This window comes from Nerophis ophidion, linkage group LG01 (assembly GCF_033978795.1).
Source record: "Nerophis ophidion isolate RoL-2023_Sa linkage group LG01, RoL_Noph_v1.0, whole genome shotgun sequence".
In the NCBI taxonomy this organism is placed as follows: Eukaryota; Metazoa; Chordata; class Actinopteri; order Syngnathiformes; family Syngnathidae; genus Nerophis; species Nerophis ophidion.
In genome coordinates, this window is record NC_084611.1 from 75,555,867 (window position 1) to 75,576,253 (window position 20,387).

A 20,387-nucleotide genomic window follows, 5' to 3' on the forward strand; every position below is an offset into this window, starting at 1 on the left:
GGCCAAAAATATTAAAATTCATGTCAAATAAAACCTTTGCCTTGTTTTTAATGAATATTTAGTTCTACTACGCTACTGTATTTAACCGTTGACCATTATGGTGGTACTTGGACAGCCAAGTGTTTTCTGAGGTGGTTCTAGGTGAAAAAAGTTTGAGCAGCATTGAAATGGTACCACTCTAACCCATTCCCAGTCTTACGATGCTTAGGATTGAAAAATAATACCAGTAACAGTTGTTTGATTTAATCCAAAAATTATTAAAAAGATATAAAAATTGATTCACGAATATTGTGAATCGATTTTAGAATCAGAATAAATAAAAACTGATTTTGATATGAATCCATTTTTTTGGAGCACTCTTACAATGCTGGTAATTTTTCACCTGATATTTTAAGACGGACGTAACTTTAATCCAGAAAGACGACACAAACAACCCTCGACATAAATCACATGAGTTAATAGTCAAGCTTAAAAACAATACAATTTAGTCTTACTAAGTCTGTAACTTCTGGTGTTCTACCCTGAGCCTTGTCGAGGCTGCTCCTTCTTTGCAAAAAAAATAAGTTGCAAAATATAATACTACCTCAACTGACAAGCTTTGTGACGAAGCTCTTAAACCAAAACATTTCCAACTGAAATGAAATTAATCTGCGCAAAGCCCCCAAAACAGCACAATTTAACATGTAACATGCCTTTTTTTTGTAAATGTGATAAAACATATTGCATAAAAATAATACAATATAATATACTACTAAGTAATGTAATTGAAATGTACAGCATTTACCTTTTAGAGTGGACTTATACGGTATCTTGTCCGTCAAACACACCATCAGCAGCTTTTGTATATTTTCATGGATAAATGTCTGCCATTTTGATATTATCTTAACATCGAGGGCTGGCGTTTGACTCCTCCTGCTGCAATATGGTGCAGAGTAGCAGTGATGCAATTCCAATATGTCAAGACGATTACACACTCGCTCATGTTTTTGATGTTTTATTTCTTTAATTCAATGAGTATCAACTCACTTTCATCACCGTCCTTCACGCTCACTTGCTTCCTTCCAATGGTTGGCGAATAAAGTTATGTCGATCTCATGTTTATAACTTAATGCTAGCGACAAGACCAAACATTTTGGCCGGATCTTATTAGATTTACTGTGACATTTGGCGGGGATGCTTGTATCTCAAATTTCTGCTTGTGACTTAAAGCATAACGAGTAGCCGAGAGATAGCTCTTATCTCAAAACGCTCTTAAGTTGAGATACCATTGAATGTGGTATCAATCCTTGAATCTGTCAGGCTTGGTACTAACAGTTTGTGTTTTAGTTTTTCCTCTGTGTGTGTTTAGTATTTCTTGTTTTTAGTTCCTGTCAGCGCTCTTATTTTGTCTGTTTCCTGTTTTTTTTCCTGTGTGCTGTTTCCCCTCAACTACGGCTGATTGGCACCTGGCCACACCTGGTGTCAATCAGCCCGCTCCTATTTGTACTTGCTTTGTCTTCCAGTCAATGCTGGATTATTGCCGCTCTTGTCGTTGCTACTTGTCGTGTCGTGTCGTATCATGTCTTGTCAATGCAGCGTTGCGGTAAGCTATATTTGATTGTAGTTTTTAGCTTACTGCTTTTTGTTCTCTGCTTGAAAGTTTGTTTTCATATTACATGTACGACTTCTGTTTCCTGCTTGAAACCTACTAGCTTCCATGCTAGGTGTTTTTGTTTTTGCTAGCTTCCATGCTAAGCTCTGTTTATTTTTTAGTTCCCATGCTAGCTCTCTTTGTTTGTTATCCGCCTCGTGCGCGCTTTTTGTTGTACCCCTTTTGGTTTGTTCTTGTTTTAGTATTTTTATCAAATCATGTTTTCTCACGCCATGCCTGCCTCCATCTCTGCATCTCGGGGTTCGTCACCAACAAACTCTGACAGAATCTTTCTCAAACTGTGGTACACGGGCTCCATCTGGTGGTACGCCAAAGAATCAGTTAAATAAATATTAAAACGCATTGTTACCGTTCAAACTGTGTGTAATGTAACATTTGCCAAATAATGAAATATGCATGTTAAATAAAACCTCTGCCTTGTTTTTCCATGTATACTTAGCCCTACTGTGCTACTGTATTTTAATGTTGGTCATTATGGTGGTATTTGGAAAGCCAAATGTTTTCTGAGGTGGTTCTTGGTGAAAAATGTTTAAGAACCACTGCTGGAGTCCAACATGTCCACCAAAATTGGTAAATTGGTAAATTTGCATTACTGTAATGACACCATCCTGTTATATCACCAACTGTAGTTTTTTTTTTATATATATATAGACTGTCAGAGTACATGTTTTATCCACATTTTTTTTGTTATTTTATTCCAGTTTGTTATGAAAAAAAAAAAGTCTGTTTGTTTTTTGGGTGCAGAATCTGTTTTAACAATGAGATGTTCCCAGGTGACGGGTAGCTGTCCGGCTGTGTGCGAGTGCCCTGCGGGACCCCCGATATGCCCACCCGGGGTTAGCGCTGTACCAGACGGATGTGGCTGCTGTAAAGTGTGCGCTGCACAGCTTAACCAGGACTGCGGCCCCATAAAACCTTGTGACCATCACAAAGGGCTGGAGTGCAATTACGGCAACGATGTGACCGTGGCCTGGGGTGTCTGTCGAGGTAAGTGGTGATGGGAGCTTTGCATGCTGGGAAGGGAAGGGACTATCGCATACAAACCCCGTTTCCATATGAGTTGGGATATTGTGTTAAATGTATATATAAACTGAATACAATGATTTGCAAATCCTTTTCAACCCGTATTCAATTGAATGCACTACAAAGACAAGATATTTGATGTTCAAACTCAAACCTTTTTTTTTTGCAAATATCAATCAACTTAGAATTTCATGGCTGCAACATGTGCCAAAGTAGTTGGGAAAGGGCATGTTCACCACTGTGTTACATCACATTTTCTTTTAACAACACTCAATAAACGTTTGGAAACTAATTGTTGAAACTTTGAAAGTGGAATTCTTTACCAATCTTGCTTGATGCACAGCTTAAGTTGTTCAACAGTCCCGGGTCTTGTTGTCGTATTTTACGCTTCATAATGCGGCACACATTTTCGATGGAAGACGTGTCTGGACTGCAGGCAGGCCAGGAAAGTACTCGCACTCTTTTACTATGAAGCCACACTGTTGTAACACGTGGCTTGGCATTGTTTTGCTGAAATAAGCAGGGGCGTCCATGATAACGTTGCTTGGATGACGTCATATGTTGCTCCAAAACCTGTATGGACCATTCAGCATTAATGGTGCCTTCACAGATGTGTAAGTTACCCATGCCTTGGTTACTAATACACCCCCGTACCATCACAGATGCTGGCTTTTGAACTTTGCGCCTATAACAATCCGGATGGTTATTTTCCTCTTTGTTCTGGAGGACACCACGTCCACAGTTTTCCAATACAATTTGAAATGTGGACTCGTCAGACCACAGAACACTTTTCCACTTTGCATCAGTCCATCTTAGATAAGCTCGGGCCCAGCGAAGCCGGCGGCGTTCCTGGGTGTTGTTGATAAATGGCTTTCGCTTTGCATAATAGAGTATTAACTTGCACTTACAGATGTAGCGACCAACTGTAGTTACTGACAGTGGTTTTATGAAGTGTTCCTGAGCCCATGTGGTGATATCCTTTACACACGGTCGGTTTTTGATGCAGTACCGCCTGAGGGATCAAAGGTCCGTAATATCATCGCTTACATGCAGTGATTTTTCCAGATTCTCTGAACCTTTTGATGATTTTACAGACCGTAGATGGTAAAATCCCTAAATTCCTTGCAATAGCTCGTTGAGAAATGTTGTTCTAAAACTGTTCGACAATTTGCTTACAAATTGGTGACCTTCGCCCCATCCTTGTTTGTGAATTACTTAGCATTTCATGGAAGATGCTTTTATACCCAATCATGGCACCCACCTGTTCCCAATTATCCTGCACACCTGTGGGATGTTCCAGGTAAGTGTTTGATGAGCATTCCTCAACTTTATCAGTATTTATTGCCACCTTTCCCAACTTCTTCGTCACGTGTTGCTGGCATCAAATTCTAAAATTAATGATTATTTGCAAAAAAAAATGTTTATCAGTTTTGACATCAAATATGTTGTCTTTGTAGCATATTCAACTGAATATGGGTTGAATAGGATTTGCAAATCATTGTATTCCGTTTATATTTCCATCTAACACAATTTCCCAACTCCTATATGGAAACGGGGTTTGCAGATGCAGAGGTGGGTAGTGCTGCACTACACACTAAAGTTACTTTTTGTTTGCAAATACGTATGTATGGAAGGCGCTGTCACATGACTGTTTCACCAATCCAAACTAAGCACTGGAGACGTTTGACTCCACTAAACGGAGCCTGGCACTCACATGACTGCACTCCAAAATATTGGCGGCCCCTACCACACTGTAAAAAGTGACATATTTACACCCCAGGCCAGCAGCAATGAAGAAAACGACAGCGACTTAGTCGGATGGGGATTTCAATGGCCCCATTTGTCACGGTTTACCTGACACAGGAAACATCACAACTTGGGGGGATGCACTATTCACTTTAGCTGCCAGATGGCAAAGCTTTGAAATCGATTTAAAATGTATTTTGTAGCTGTGAATGGGGGTGTGGCCTGCGGGCCTGCCACAGAACGGGGTGTGTCAGGACCGGCCTGGAAGACAGCGACAGGTGCCGAGATGGCACAGGTGGGCCTTGTTAGCTAATCACCTGCCGCCTTTATTAGGAGCAGCCGTGATGAAACGAGTAGTTGTAGTTGGAGGTGCCGCTGAGAGACAGTGTGCTGAAAAACAAAAAACGTTGCACTATTGAATTAGAAAAGACAATATGCTGAAAAGGAGACTTTGGACCATTGGATAAAAATAAAACAGAGTAATATCCTGAATTCCTGGCAGTCTGTGCTGGTCTGAAAAACATACTAGAGGGCAACCTCTACAGTAGCAATTCCAACTTAAACTACATTCTCAGTTGCTATGTAGAGTGGTGTTTTCCATCATTTTCAGCAGACTGCATTGCGAAATTATTAACCCCAGTGCCTTTTTCTCACGTGTGATCCACCCAGGCATGGGGTCATATGAATCCCTTCCCTACTGTACTTACAAACTATGAAAAAAAACATTTATATCAATCGCTGTCATCTGTGTCAGAAGAAATCTTCACTTTTCAGCCGACAAGAATTCCACTTCCAACTAGGAAAAATACATGTTGCAATATGTTATAGATTGTTTTTTTGTGTTTTAGCTGCGCATATGCTAACAATAGCCCTGTTAATGTCATAAGTTACTGTAAAATGTGCATCTTTTGTAGCACATGCTGTAGTATTCCTCACACAAACACTAACCAAGGTTGTACTGCAAGTACCATTTAAAAATATATAGCTACTAAATGTTACTCAGTACTTAAAGGGGAACATTATCACAATTTCAAAAGGGTTAAAAATAATAAAAATCAGTTCCCAGTGGCTTGTTGTATTTTTTGAATTTTTTTTCAAAATTTTACCGGTCTCCGGATATCCCTAAAAAAAGCTTTAAAGTGCTTGATTTTCGCTATTTGCGATGGCACTATCCATTTCCCTGTGACGTCATACTGTGCTGCCAATGTAAACAAACAATGGCGAATCGCACAGCAAGATATAGCGACATTAACTCGGATTTCAGCGGCTTAAGCGATTCAACAGATTACGCATGTATTGAAACAGATGGTTGGAGTATGAAAGTATTAAAGAAGAAACTGAAGCTATTGAGCGAATAGCTATTGACGCTATTCATAGCCATAGCATGGCCGAATAGCTGCGTTAGCATCGCCGGTAAAATGTGCGGACCAAACGATCAGGACTTTCGCATCTTGTGACACTGGAGCAACTTAAATCCGTCGATTGGTAAGTGTTTTTATCGCATTAAATGTGAGTGGAAGGAAACGTAATATAGTTGCAAATGCATCTGCAGCTTATCCATACATCTCTGTGCCATCTTTGCTTTAGCACCGCCGGTAAATAGCATGTTAGCATCGATTAGCGTAGCATGTTAGCATCGATTAGCTGGCAGTCAACATCAACAAAACTCACCTTTGTGATTACTGTGACTTTATTGTTACAAATGCATCTGCAGGTTATCCATACATCTCTGTGCCATGTCTGCTTTAGCACCGCCGGTAAATAGCATGTGAGCGTCGATTAGCGTAGCATGCTAGCATTGATTAACTGGCAGTCACGCCACGACCAAATATGTCTGATTAGCAAATAAGTCAACATCAACAAAACTCACCTTTTGTGATTTCGTTGAATTTATCGTTGCAAATGCATCTGCAGGTTATCCATACATCTCTGTGCCATGTCTGTCATCGCCGGTAAAATGTGGAGCCACTTTGGTACATTCAACGGGGGTCTGGCGGCAGACACTTTCGCATCTTCGGGCCAGTGGTGCAACTTGAATCCCTCCCTGTTAGTGTTGTTACACCCTCCGACAACACACCGACGAGGCATGATGTCTCCAAGGTTCCAAAAAATAGTCGAAAAAACGGAAAATAACAGAGCTGAGACCCAATGTTTACAATGGGTTGAAAATTAAAATGGCGGCTGTGTTACCTCGGCGACGTCACATTCTGACGTCATCCCCTCCAGAGCGATAAACAGAAAGGCGTTTAATTCGCCAAAATTCACCCATTTAGAGTTCGGAAATCGGTTAAAAAAATATATGGTCTTTTTTCTGCACCATCAAGGTATATATTGACGCTTACATAGGTCTGGTGATAATGTTCCCATTTAAGTAGTTGTTTTGCTTTATATGTACTACTTTTACCCAAGTAGTTATTTGAATGACTACCTTTTTATTTTTGAGTCACATTACTCAAAGAGTACATTTTTGGACTACTTTACTCACCTCTGCATAGAACAGTATGACCAAATAGTGCTACATTGCCTCTTCCTTTTGCTATGTGGCTAACGTGGGGATTACTGTAGGTCTGTCAAATAACTCATGCGATTCATCGCCAAAACATTATCACATCAATCATGTATAAGGACGAGATCACGCGTACCATTGGCCAAAATGAGTTTCCCTCGTCGGGTGGCGGAGCTCTCCCTTAGAGAGTGGGTGAGAAGAGAGAAGCTCAGAGTAAAGCTGCTGCTCCTCCACATCGAGAGGAGCCAGATGAGGTGATTAAGGCATCTGGTCAGAATGCCCCCCCATACGCTTCCCTCGGTAGGAGGCCACGGGGGAAGACACAGGACACGTTGGAGAGACTATGTCTCCCAGCTGGTCTGGGAACGCTTCTGGATCCTACGGGAAGAGCTGGAGAAAATAGCTGGGGAAAGGGAAGCTTGGGCTTCTCTGCTTAGGCTGCTGCCCCCGCAACCTGACCTCGGATAAGTGGAAGAAGATGTATCTCTGTTGAGAAGAGGAGGGTGGGGGTTGATCCACACTTGCCAACCCTCCCGATTTTCCCGGGAGACTCCCGAATTTTTGTGCCCCTCCCGAAAATCTCCCGGGGCCACCATTCCCCGGAATTTCTCACCATTTACACCCGGCCAACAATATTTAGCGTCCTCTACAACCTGTCGTCACATCCGCTTTTCCTCCATACAAATAGCGTGCCGGTCCACTCACATATTACATGCGGCTTATATACACACACACACACACACAAGTGAATGCAATGCATACTTGATCAACAGCCATACAGGTCACACTGAGGGTGGCCGTATAAACAACTTCAACACTGTTACATTTTGGGAGAACATCTGCACCGTAACACAACATAAACACAACAGAACAAATACCCAGAAACCCTTGCAGCACTAACTCTTCCGGGACTCGACAATATACACCCCCCGCCTCCCCATCTCCCGAATTTGGAGGTCTCAAGGTTGGCAAGTATGGGTTAATCATTTCGCGATGCAGTCACCTGAAAATAATGGAAAACGCCACTCTACATAACAGCTGACGCTGTGGTTAAAGTTGGAGTTGCTAGGAAACACAATTTAAGCGATTCAACATTTTACTGCAATCTGACGACTAAACTGGAAAGTGAAACCCCACATTTTGTCACGTTTCATGTGTCAGTTAAACTGTGAATCCCCTTCCTAATGTTTATGCTCAAATGTTGCTGCAATATACAACCCAATGAGACTTTCGATAAAACCAAGTACATTTTTGCATATCAGAGTGATTACTTTTTTATCATTGAAACATAAGTTTTTAAAAGCAGAATGAGTTTTTGAGGCAGCCACTAGAAAGATCACTACTATTACATTAACAACAAGCAATGAACGCCAAACAACACTATCCTATTAATGTTGTCAACAAAAGTACCACAAATAAGTTAAATAGCGGTGATTCATCAACATTAAGTGTGATTAATCTGTTTTGAAAATTATTAGAAGCACTGGTAGGGAAAAAAAATGTTCATAGAAGGTGGACCATTCCAATAAAAACAAATGTAGACACCAATAAAAACATGTAGAATAATCCCTCGTTTATGGCGATTAATTAGTTCTGGACATGACTGAAAGTAGAAATGATTAATTAAAGATCACATATAGATCATCATCATATATCATAGCTAGAGCATGAAACATTGTGATCTTCTAAATATGTTTTTCAATATTATGACCGCCCTCTAGACATGAAATAACAGCCTTCAGTCACTTTTAAACTATTTTAATCCTTTTTACTAATTATCTCTTGGCCGATAAGGAATTTTGCTTTATATTTTGACCTAAAAATTAGTGTTGATAAAGATATTATCGTCAGCATTATTTTTTAGATCAAATTAACCACCGACGTGAAAATAAGTAATGCTACCTGACGCTGAGCCAATCAATGTCCACGACACTGAACAGCGTGTTTTAATTTGGTTTGATCGTATCTAGTGGTCTTTTTCCACGGTTATTGCTATTTTAGTTAATTTCGCCATTTTATGCTTGAACATTTTAGATTTAAGACAAAAACGAAAGAATACAATAGAAAACAGTAAAAAAGAAAATCTGATTTGGTAAAGCCACAATATTGGAAGCGACTGCAAAACAATTCAGTGATGTGCAGTTGTTCCAGTTTGGCCAACAGAAATAAAGAATAACACCTCTCACATCTCATACTTAATATTCACAGCTTGCATTCAGTTCGATGAAATGACACTGATACAGTTTGCAGTTAATTAAAGGACGAGTGAACAACCCAGTAAACAAACTAAAGACTTTATAAACAAGTTGTGACAACGTTCAGGACACATCGCCTACTGCATGTTTCCTCACCTCCTTAACTCAGTCACAGCAGCTGATGGATGCTGTATTGAGAACATCAAAGCAACATCAAATTGTTTTCTCTTTCGCTGCATACTTTTAGTGTGGGGACTATTGCGTCCGTCTCCAACATTGTCCACACCTGTCTCCATCTAAAGTGCACTCTTATACACACGCCGGGAAGAGTGGGAAAATTACGTTAATCGAAGCGCTTGGCTCCGTTTACTCAGAGGGGAAATCTCCGGGGCAAAGTCTGTTTAGCTTCTCCACCATGATTATCAAGCCAAACGACGCTACTGCGCATGACTTTGTGTAGCCTAAAATGCATTCATAAATGACGGGTTTACGGTAATTAAAAAATTGGACGGTATTACTGTCGGGAATTTTCATTATACGGTTTACCCTTGCATCCCTCATCCATTAACAAGTAAAAAGTCAAGAGGGTCACGGCATGTTCTTGCTGTCAATTTTTTAGGGCATTACAGCAAGTGACAAGTTCAGTCGCGGCTTTTTCCGCAGTTGCCGTGGTTAAATTCCATTACATGTTACATTACATTTTTTTTTATGGATATTTTATTTCCCGTAACTGCCGGACTATAAGCCGCTACTTTTTTCCCTCGTTCTGGTCCCTGCGGCTTATACAACGGTGCGGCTTACGGTAACCAGGGGTGCGCACGACCGAAGCAGACATCTGGCGCCAGGTAACGAGAGCAAAACAAAGAGTAGGAGAGCATCAGCGACAGTTTGCGCGAAGGAAGTGTTCGTGCAAACACCCTCAATATGGAAAACAAACGGAAAAGTGCATATGATGCTGCTTTTAAGTTAAACGCAATCGATCTGGCTGTCAAAGAAGGAAATAGAGCTGCTGCACGTACCCTTGACATCAATGAATCAATGGTGAGACGTTGGAGACGGCAGCATGAAGACTGCACTTTTACTGCCATGTTACAGGCGAGCACTTTGTATTACTTTGCACCGTTGTATTATTTGTACTCTGCACGAATGCTGTTCGCCATGTCAAAGATGTGAAAGTTTGATTGAATGATTGAAAGATTTATTGTTATTAAATGGGACGCTTTGCGTTCCCAAACAGTCATCTCTGTCCCGACAATCCCCTCCGTGGTAGCAGGAACCCCAATATACTACGGTAATTACACATCGAAACGCCTATAATATTTTTGACACCCCTAGTACGTGTCAGTACGTGAATATTACTTGTCAACATTTATTGACTGTCAGAATTAAAAATATTAGGCATGTCGCCTATTCAGCAATACTATTTTATAGCTCTTGGATGACTTAATGGGCTGATTAAAAGAAGTCTAATGGCGTTTTTTTAAATGACGTTCGTTTTTTCCATATAAATTGAAAAAACGTCTTGCAATATGCATATCCTTGCGCTGGAAAGTGCCCAGGAAGTGGTTTCTATTGTAGAGCCACCGCAGTGCTGTATCTAAAATGCCCATAAAATGTGGTACATACAGTTGATGTCTGCTGCATGTAGCAAAACGCCACCTGGTAAGAGCATGATGACATCAATGTGCAGTAAATGAGTGTCTCCATGGCCACAGCTAGTAGTACATGCAAAAGCCTCATTAAAATAAGGCCGTCTGCAGCCTTTATCAGTTGTACACGCAGTCTTAGTTGGATAGATTGATTGATTTGAAAATGTTATTAGCAGTTTGCACAGTTGAGTACATATCACGTACAATTGACCAGTAAATGGTAACACCCGAATAAGTTTTTCAACTTGTTTAAGTCGGGGTCCAGGTTAGTACGGTAGTTGATTAAACACACAATTTTATAGTTTGCACAAGTTTTTTAGCGCGTGGTATTCAGATCTTAGTAAATCCGGCCTTTAATGTACGATCTTTCTGACTATCTCTCACTAACCAAAACAATGACTCTCGCCTGTGGTCATTATTAAACGTTACTTCTGCTCGGTTCATCACATTGGCTGTCTGTAAAATACGGTTTGAAAAAAAAAAAAACGGAAATCCAAAAGACACTGACACGGCCTGTGTAAGATAGCAACATTGTTCATTTAAGCCACGTAAAGCCAGCAGTAGTATGGGTCGTGGCACGAACGCCTGCACATGCTTCAAACCTGAGCGGGAGAGCGGAGGATGTTTTACTGTATGGCAGCAAAAGTAATGGTGATAAAAATAATCTTCATGCCAAGCGCTGTCCCACAAACTATGAATAGCAGCTTTTTCTAGTCGTGGAGACGAGTAGTCTGACACTTCCTGTCTCCCTATTACCACTGACCTTTCACTCCAAAACCTTGTTGCTATGGGAAGATATTGTGTGTGTATAATAGGGAGTGGTCACATTTCAGTATTGAAATAAAAGCATATTTTTGTCATAAAGCTCATGGATACAGTATGAGTTGTTCTTTGAGTTGATCCACTAAGGAAAACTAGATTGTTTTGGGGGCCACATTTCAAGCTAAGGACCGGGTGTCCCCTTATTTTGTATATTCTGGAAAACCAGCATCCTCTACAGATTTGGTTCTATTACTGTTGTTTTTAAGTACCTTCTGCATAAAATATTGTCTTACAAGTTTCTTTTAACTGAACTGGCGGGCCACCATATGATTAGAACAATTGATAAAAAAAAGAGAGGACCTAAAATGGAACCTTAAGGAACATCATTTAGTATAATTGTAAAAAGTTGAACAAATGACTGACTGCATCTGAAGTAAAAAAGCTACAGGAACACCTATGACATAAATCATAATTACAAAAAAAAATTGTAACTACTAAAAAGGAGAGGTCTTAAAGCAAACCTGGGCAAATTAAGGATCGGGGGCCACATGCGGCCTGTTGAGCTTTTCAATCTGGCACGCCGGACATTCCCAAATATTTTTTAAAAATCTTTAAGATGGAAAGTGTAGCTGCCATTATGATGTGCAGTGATATTTTCTAATTATCGTAAGTCTTGAACTATACAAAGTATTTCAATGGTTGGAATCTGCGATTTGGGATGATATACCAGTTACTATGGTAATCTAATTAGTTACTATGGTCATCTAATTAGTTGCTATTGTAATCTATTTCACAGAAGATCAGACGAGGCACAAAGCAGTGTGGGCGGGAAGCGTTTCCACAGACGCGGAAAGAAATTTTCACAACAAAGTTCTAAAGCTTAGTGATATATCGCATTGTAGGTGGGTTCATTTTGTACCCTTCCCGTTCATATTTCACTGTTTGTTGCATTTTTGTTGCGTTTCACTTGGTTGTAAAATATGTCGATCGAGAGGGGGTGTGACGTTAATATTTTGTCAATATTCAGTGTTTTATCCTTCATAGAAAAATGTAAATTTCCATTAGGTTTTTTAATGCTGTCTGTCATAACGTTTTTAGCATTCAATCAGACATTATTGTGAGGTTTTGTATTAGTGTTCCTAAATATAGATATACCCGGCCCCCGGACATTTTTTTTCCTCTAAATGTGGCCCCCGAGTCAAAATAATTGCCCAGGCCTGTCTTAAAGGGATGCCTTGAGGAATGCCTCAGTTATGTCAATCACAAGTTTGGACCCCGGTGTTCTGTTTACTGGCAAGGTTCGGATGTCAATGCAAGGATTTTCCAATGGGTTTTTCGAAATTTGCTAAGAAAATGTTTGTCTCCCAAGTTTTGAACTGAACTCAGGGGGCAGGTATGGTGTCATTCCCAGGCCGGATTTGGCCCCCATTGTGCCGATTGAATAGCCCTGCACCAAGTCGTTCTCCCTATTAAAAGTGTCACCGCTTCTGTTTCCAGCCAAATCCGAAGGACGCACATGCGAGTACAGCGGCAGGATCTACCAGAACGGCGAGAGCTTCCATGTGGGATGCAAGCACCAGTGTACCTGTATAGACGGCGCTGTGGGATGTGCGCCACTCTGCGATGACAGGCTGCCTCCGGCCTCTCCGTCCTGCCCCTTCCCAAAGTTGGTCAGGATACCCGATCAGTGCTGCGTCACTGTGGACTGCCACAAAGGCCCTTGGGGCCTTCCTCCTAAACATCACAAAAAGGTTAGTTGTTGGATGGAAGAGGCATAAGATTAATAATATACATATTATACACTTTAGGATTGTCCCTGTCAGAGTCTGTTGTTGACGAACCCCAAGATGCAGAGAAGGAAGGAAGCTTTTTGCAGGAAAACATTATTTAATTTAAAACAGTAAGACAAAAGCAAACAGTAGATTAGTAACAAAATGGATACATGGATGATACTGCAGAGGATTGGGAGAATGTCATGTGGTCAGATGAAACCAAAATAGAACTTTTTGGTATAAACTCAACTGGTCGTGTTTGGAGGAAGAAGAATACTGAGTTGCATCCCAAGAACACCATACCTACTGTGAAGCATGGAGGTGGAAACATCATGTTTTGGGGCTGTTTTTCTGCTAAGGGGACAGGACGTTTGATCCGTGTTATGGAAAGAATGAATGGGGCCATGTATCGTGAGATTTTGAGCCAAAACCTCCTTCCATCAGTGAGAGCTTTGAATGATTGACCAAATACTTATTTTCCACCATAATTTAATAATAAATTCTTTAAAATTCCTACAATGTGAATTCCTGGATTTTTTTTCACATTCTGTCTCTCACAGTTGAAGTGTACCTATGATGAAAATTACAGACCTCTGTCATCATTTTAAGTGCGAGAACTTGCACAATCGGTGGCTGACTAAATACATTTTTGCCCCACTGTATGAGTGCGACAACCACTCAGCAGTGACATTTGCCCTGATTAATGCGCTTAATAATCTTAAAGAAGAATGAATAAAGAAGTTCTGTAAAAATGCAAATTTGTGTTCCATCGTCTAGATGTCCTTTCCAAAGAGACACCAATCCAAACCGGAGCGTCATCCTCCCCTGCGACCTCGTGAAAACGATCCGCTCGTGGAGAACGACGTCACGCCTCTCAGAACTAATGGCTGGGAAGGTGAACGAGGATACAATCACTTGCCTGGTGAGAGGAGAGAGCATTCTTGTGTGAATGATCTCACAGCAGGCGATGTTTTGAAAAACACTATCTGTGTTTTCAGTGTGGGGCCCCCTGAAGAAGTGTCCCATCCTCAGCACCGACTGGTCCCATTGCTCGCGCAGCTGCGGTATGGGCGTCTCCTCCCGCCTCTCCAACAAGAACCCTCGATGCAAGCTGGAGAGGGAAACCAGACTCTGTACGGTACGGCCGTGCAGCACTGGGACTTTTCCAAGCAAGGTAAAGTAAACTAGACTTTTTTTTTTTTTTTTTTTTATCGCAGCAACAAAACATGCCCTTATCAAAACTTATCAAGTAAACCTCCACGCCTTGTGAAAACACCTAACCATACAAAATGAGTTAGCTCCTATTTGTCCTTGTTACACATTATGAGGCCAAGGAATACACTTTTACTTGCCATGTTTGCGTCTCACACTCAGGCCAAAAACATCCGCAGAGTGCAACACAGGATGGAAATTCTCAATGAAGTGAAGTGAATTATATTTATATAGCGCTTTTTCTTCAAGTGACTCAAAGCGATTTACATGCTGAAACCCAATATCTAAGTTACGATTAAACCAGTGTGGGTAGCACTGGGAGCAGGTGGGTAAAGTGTCTTGCCCAAGGACACAACGGCATTGACTAGGATGGCGGAAGCGGGGATCGAACCTGCAACCCTCAAGTGGCTGGCACGGCCGCTCTACCAACTGAGCTATACCGCAATGCAAAATAAACTCGCGGAACCTCCATGTTTGACTTTCAGTTTGTATCAGATATTGATATAAAGGAATAGAATAATATCTAATCAAGGACAATTTATGATGAAAGGGACAAGTGTAGAAAATGGTTGGATATTAATATTTTTGTTTTGTTATTTATCGTCGTTTTTTAGTTTAAATTAGTATTAAAATAGACTACCCTGTTAAACCCTAAGTATAAAAAGGTTATTTTTAGGGATGTCTGATGTCAGACCACCGATATTATCGGCTAATAAATGCTTTAAAATGTAATATCGGAGATTATCGGTATCGGTTTCATGATTATCGGTATCGCTTTCAATGAGTAAAATTCAAGACACTTTAAAATGTCGGACATAGGGAAAGGTCCAGGGCGCCAATAATCCTTAAAGGCACTGCCTTTGCGTACCAACACAGTCATGTGATATTTACAACTTCTTGAACGCACATAAGCTAATGCAAGCATACTTGGTCAACAGCCATACAGGTCACACTGAGGGTGGCCGTATAAATAACTTTGACACTGTTACAAATATGCGCCATACTGTGAACCCACACCAAACATGAATGACAAACACATTTCGGGAGAACATCAGCACCGTAACACAACTTAAACACAACAGAACAAATACACAGAATCCCTGGCAGTACTAACTCTTCCTGGACGCTACAATATGCACCCCCGCTACATCCCCCGCCTCAACCCCGTGCCCCCTAACCACGCCCACCTCAACCTCCTCATTGTCTCTCTCAGGGAGAGCATGTCCCAAATTCCAAGCAGCTGTTTTGAAGCATGCAAAAAAAAAAAAATAATGCACTTTATGACTTCAAAAATAAATATGACGGTGCCATGTGGGCGTTTTTTTGCATAACTTGAGTTGATTTATTTTGGAAAACCTTGTTACATTGTTTAATGCATCCAGCGGGGCATCACAACAAAATTAGGCATAATGTGTCAATTCCACGTCTGTATATATCAGTATTGGTTGATATCGGTATCAGTAATTAAGAGTTGGACAATATCGGGATATTGGTAAAAAAGCCATTATCGGACATCTCTAGTAATTTTGCTTCCATAGCAAAATGACCTAAATTGAGGCCCTGAACATAACTTTATTTTAATTCCCAATTCCAACAATATGACATTTTTTCACCCTTTTTTTTATATTTGTTAAAAAAAATGTATACTTTTTTTAATCAAACATGAATGGCCCTGAACATTTTATTTGTATTCCTTTTCCATCAATGTTATTTTTTTTCACACTTTCCTTCATTTATGATAAACATTTTTTATACTTTTTTAATCAAACAATTTAATTTGATGCATATTTGGTACTAAAACGAATTCATGGAAAATAAAAGGTTCAATGATTGATCTTTTTTTCTTTATATATATATATAAAATAAATAAATAAAATAACAAATTTAAAGGAGTCACATGTAGTAATCTGGCCTTAAATGATACTGCAATCACGGCCGAATCCAGCTCGATCGACAGGGCTACTCCAAGGAACTTCAAACTTCCACTGCCTCTTATTAGGGGTAGAGGGGCTGGGACCCTAATAGCTGAATAGACAAGCGTTTTGTCAATAACAAATCTCTTACCAACACACTTTACACAGATATTAGGCTATTTTCAGGGAATAGTACATCATGCCTGTGTACAACAGCACAACAAATGGTAATCATGATTATTGTCAGTACTATCAGAAAACAAAGACTAAAACAAACTTCAACCAACACTAGCAATGGTTATACTGTTTAAATTAAGTACACCTTGCTTACCAGCCTAATGTAAGGCTTAAACTAAGTAGGAGACATTTTACCAAGTTACGGTTTCAAACATTTCAGATTGCCATTTACGAAAACTTGGTACCTGTTGTCCACAATATGCGAATGAGGAATTATTTCATCATGTGATTTGGCCAACTCCATACGTTTCACATTGCCATGACAGCCGTGCTAATGTTGGAACCCATTTCCTCAGCCTATCAGCATATTGAGAACGAAATAGGCACTGACACTACCCATAACATCATAGGTTTTACAGTGTATTTGTCCAAAATACATTTTGCCCTGTCAGTTCGAATACACATCAACATACAGGCTAACAGATATATATATATTACCCCCGTTAGCCTATATGTCGATGTGTCATTGACCGGGTTAGAATACTTAACATTCGTTGCACAAACATACCAGTTTTATTAGACAAGATTATAGACTGTATTGGACAAAATAGTTTACATACAAAATGTCCATTTCCATTTATTACAAGTAAAAAGAAAACATAAATGCCTGACTTACCTATCATCAAGGAGGAAATTAGCAAGTTTGGCGTCGGATGAAAATATCTTCTCTGCCTTCAAACGTCTCCATCTTTCAAAGGTATACAAATCCTCGTTCTGTTTCTGGCTTTGTCATAAATAAGTTGAGAACCGTAATTGGGCCTTTTAGATTTATTAAGGTCTGACATGTTTAGAAACTTTATCAGTGGCAGACGCTAGACGAAGATGGCGGTGCGTAACTGGCAACCTGGATGTAACACACTCACGGACTTCACGGACTTTCTAATTAGTCAAATGGTTTTGGGCAGGGCATCGAAATGAAAACGATAAGATTTCGGGGCTGTAAATCTAACTATAGAGGTATTTGAAAATAACATGATTTAATATTGCCTTTTTGACATATGATTTATTAATGCCGTCCAGAAATCTATTTTTTTACACTTTTTTTATGTGAGACCATTTTTATAGTTTTTTATTTAAACATGAATTTAATTTGATGCATGATTTGTACTAAAATAAATATTAAATTAATTTACCCTGATTATGAAATGGTCATTTTGCTATCAAAGCAGTGCTTTGTCAAAATTGAGGCATAAACAGAATTTTATTTTAAGCCCCCTGCCACCAATAATACATTTTTTCACACTTTTTTCTTTAAAAATGTTTATATATTTTTTTTTTTAATTAAATATGGATTTATTTTGATGCATGTTTTGTACTAAGATGTATTTGCGGAAGATAAATTCTTCAATATTTTTTAAATTGCAAAAAAACACAATGTAAATAAAACAAACAAGCAAAGGCCCAAAGTAGATTTTTAATCAAATGTGATTATATTTTGATGCATTTTTTACACTAAAGTAGATTAATAAAAAGTAAATTGTTCATATTTTTAATTAAAAAAAAATTGATTTAACAACATTAAAACATAAACAAAAACAGGCCCTAAGCAGAATTTTATTTTGAACTTGAATATTTTTTTTCAAACTTTATTTATGTGGAATCATTTTAATGCTTTTTTTAATCATAATTTAATTTAATTTGATGCATGTTTTGTATTAATGAATTAATGGGAAATATATTGTTCAAATTAATTTTTATGTAAAATAACAAATTTTACAAATTATAAACAAACAAAGCTTTCAGACCACTAGCTAAATTGGGTCGGAAGCAGAATTTTATTTTGAGGCCACCCATTAAAAACATTTTCACACATTTATTCGTATGAAACAATTTTTACCCTTTTTTTCAACACAACTTGAATTTAATTTGATGGAGTAGAAAAGCACTATACAAGTACAACCCGTTTACCATTGCAGGCCGGAATTTGATCCCATTAGATCTATTTACTCGCCCACAATGAGAATTTCTGGGGAAATTTGACATTATATTGTTATCAGTGACAGAGCAGGAAGGGGTGAAGGATTACATTAGCGGTTAAATTTCATATGAAGCGCTCTGTCATTTATTAATTGACATTTTACATGCACTTCTTCATGTAAAATGGGGCCCCTACATGGCTTGTGGGGCCTTACACACAGCGTGTGAGAAAGGTGGCCTTGTATCAAAGCAAAGAGTAAGGTGGGTTTACTGTAGTTATTTTTTAAATTATTATTATTATTTCATCAGTTCTAGGCTGCAGGTTGGTTGTAATAAAAAAAATCTACCTGTGCGGTGAGTTCACTTGATGTTTGTTTTTCTAAAACTGCTTTTGCAAGTGGTTTGATATTGATACAAGCATCACGTGATCACAGTTTTCCTCTTAAACACTACTTGTAACACACTCAAGGATTTTTGTGAGACTGTTTTTTTTTTGTGCTGTCAGTCACAAGCGCCAAAGTCGTCATTACCGTTTCCTGGCTAAGCGCTACATGCAATTGTAAAAGCACAGGTGCTCATTTTCTCTGTTGTGTTTTAGTTTTGTTTAGTATATATAGCACCCTTTATCCAGGCCTGGCATTCCTGCCAAGCAACTGTCCATAGCTAAGCTCCGCGTGCATGTGGGGGCTCTTTGTCATGCTCGGTTCGCCTTAAGGTGCCGTGGAAAATCAGAGTGTGCACGTTTATGGAGATGTACAATGAGAAGCTGTTGGGTAAAAGGCAAAAAAATGTGTTTTTCTAGAGGAAAAGAGTTGTCATGCATGGAAGCATATTGGAGAGAATACAAGTGGGTGGTCAAAGTGAAGCGTGGGGTAGTAGAATCACGATAATGACAGTGATGCACTTCAAAATTATGATTTTTATGCGGTGGAGCAGTGGGAAATAATGTCAAGTGAATTAACTTGTTCCAGGCTCAAACTGTTGCCATCATAATAATCCTTATCAACTGTCTAGGCAAATATAGTGGATTTTAGTAACATTTTGTTTCTACAACATGAATATAACACTGAAACATGCTTTTTGACTGTTTATTAAATGTACGGTTGTGATGCCGGTGAGCTACGGCGTGTAGTAGACTGACCATAAGTCCTCTTTTACCCGGACACGTCCTCTTTTGCGAGACTGTCCGGGGATGTCCGGGCAGGGTTTCTTAAATGCCTCAAGTGTCCGGTGTTTTGTGTCAAGTTTGCGTGTATTTCCAATGTACGTTCAGGGTTAAGAGGGGTTACAAACAAATCAAATTGTGAAGGTGTGTGCACGCAGCAGCGTTTGTGAGGGAGGAGTAAAGACAGAGAGAGCGAAGTCATGGAATGATTGTCAATCAAGGTACACTTGATCAACAGCCATACAGGTCACACTGAGGGTGGACGTATAAACAACTTTAACACTGGTACAAATATGCGCCACACTGTGAACCCACACCAAACAAGAATGACAAACACATTTCGGGTGAACATCCGCATCGTAACACAACATAAACATGACAGAACAAATACCCAGAACCCCTTGCAGCATTAACTCTTCTGGGATGCTACAATATACACCCCCCCCCCCCCCCCACACACACACACACACACCTCGACCCCGATTACGTCACATCAAATATTCCACTTTGAAAAATATTGTTGGTGGAAGATTTTGCATATTTTGTGTGTTTGCCATAAAAAACATAGTTTTGTTTGACAAAAAAAGGGTAGAAAATAAGCAAACTAAAAAACAACATAAAAAAAACACTAATAAAACA

General features: G+C 39.5%; 1 protein-coding gene and 1 long non-coding RNA gene across 2 annotated transcripts in view; one reads left to right on the forward strand and one right to left on the reverse strand.

The window, feature by feature from the left end:
- Positions 1 to 20,387, reverse strand: part of LOC133559561 (uncharacterized) — a 34,247-nt gene that overhangs the window by 7,763 nt on the left and 6,097 nt on the right. The window contains exon 2 of the long non-coding RNA XR_009808201.1: positions 13,118 to 13,266. This is a non-coding gene — a long non-coding RNA (uncharacterized LOC133559561). The remainder of the gene's footprint in view (positions 1 to 13,117; positions 13,267 to 20,387) is intronic.
- Positions 1 to 20,387, forward strand: part of LOC133559552 (CCN family member 1-like) — a 31,536-nt gene that overhangs the window by 1,561 nt on the left and 9,588 nt on the right. The window contains exons 2-5 of the mRNA XM_061911415.1: positions 2,425 to 2,638; positions 13,030 to 13,283; positions 14,082 to 14,226; positions 14,303 to 14,478. Of these exons, the coding sequence (XP_061767399.1) occupies positions 2,425 to 2,638; positions 13,030 to 13,283; positions 14,082 to 14,226; positions 14,303 to 14,478 (789 nt within the window). The remainder of the gene's footprint in view (positions 1 to 2,424; positions 2,639 to 13,029; positions 13,284 to 14,081; positions 14,227 to 14,302; positions 14,479 to 20,387) is intronic.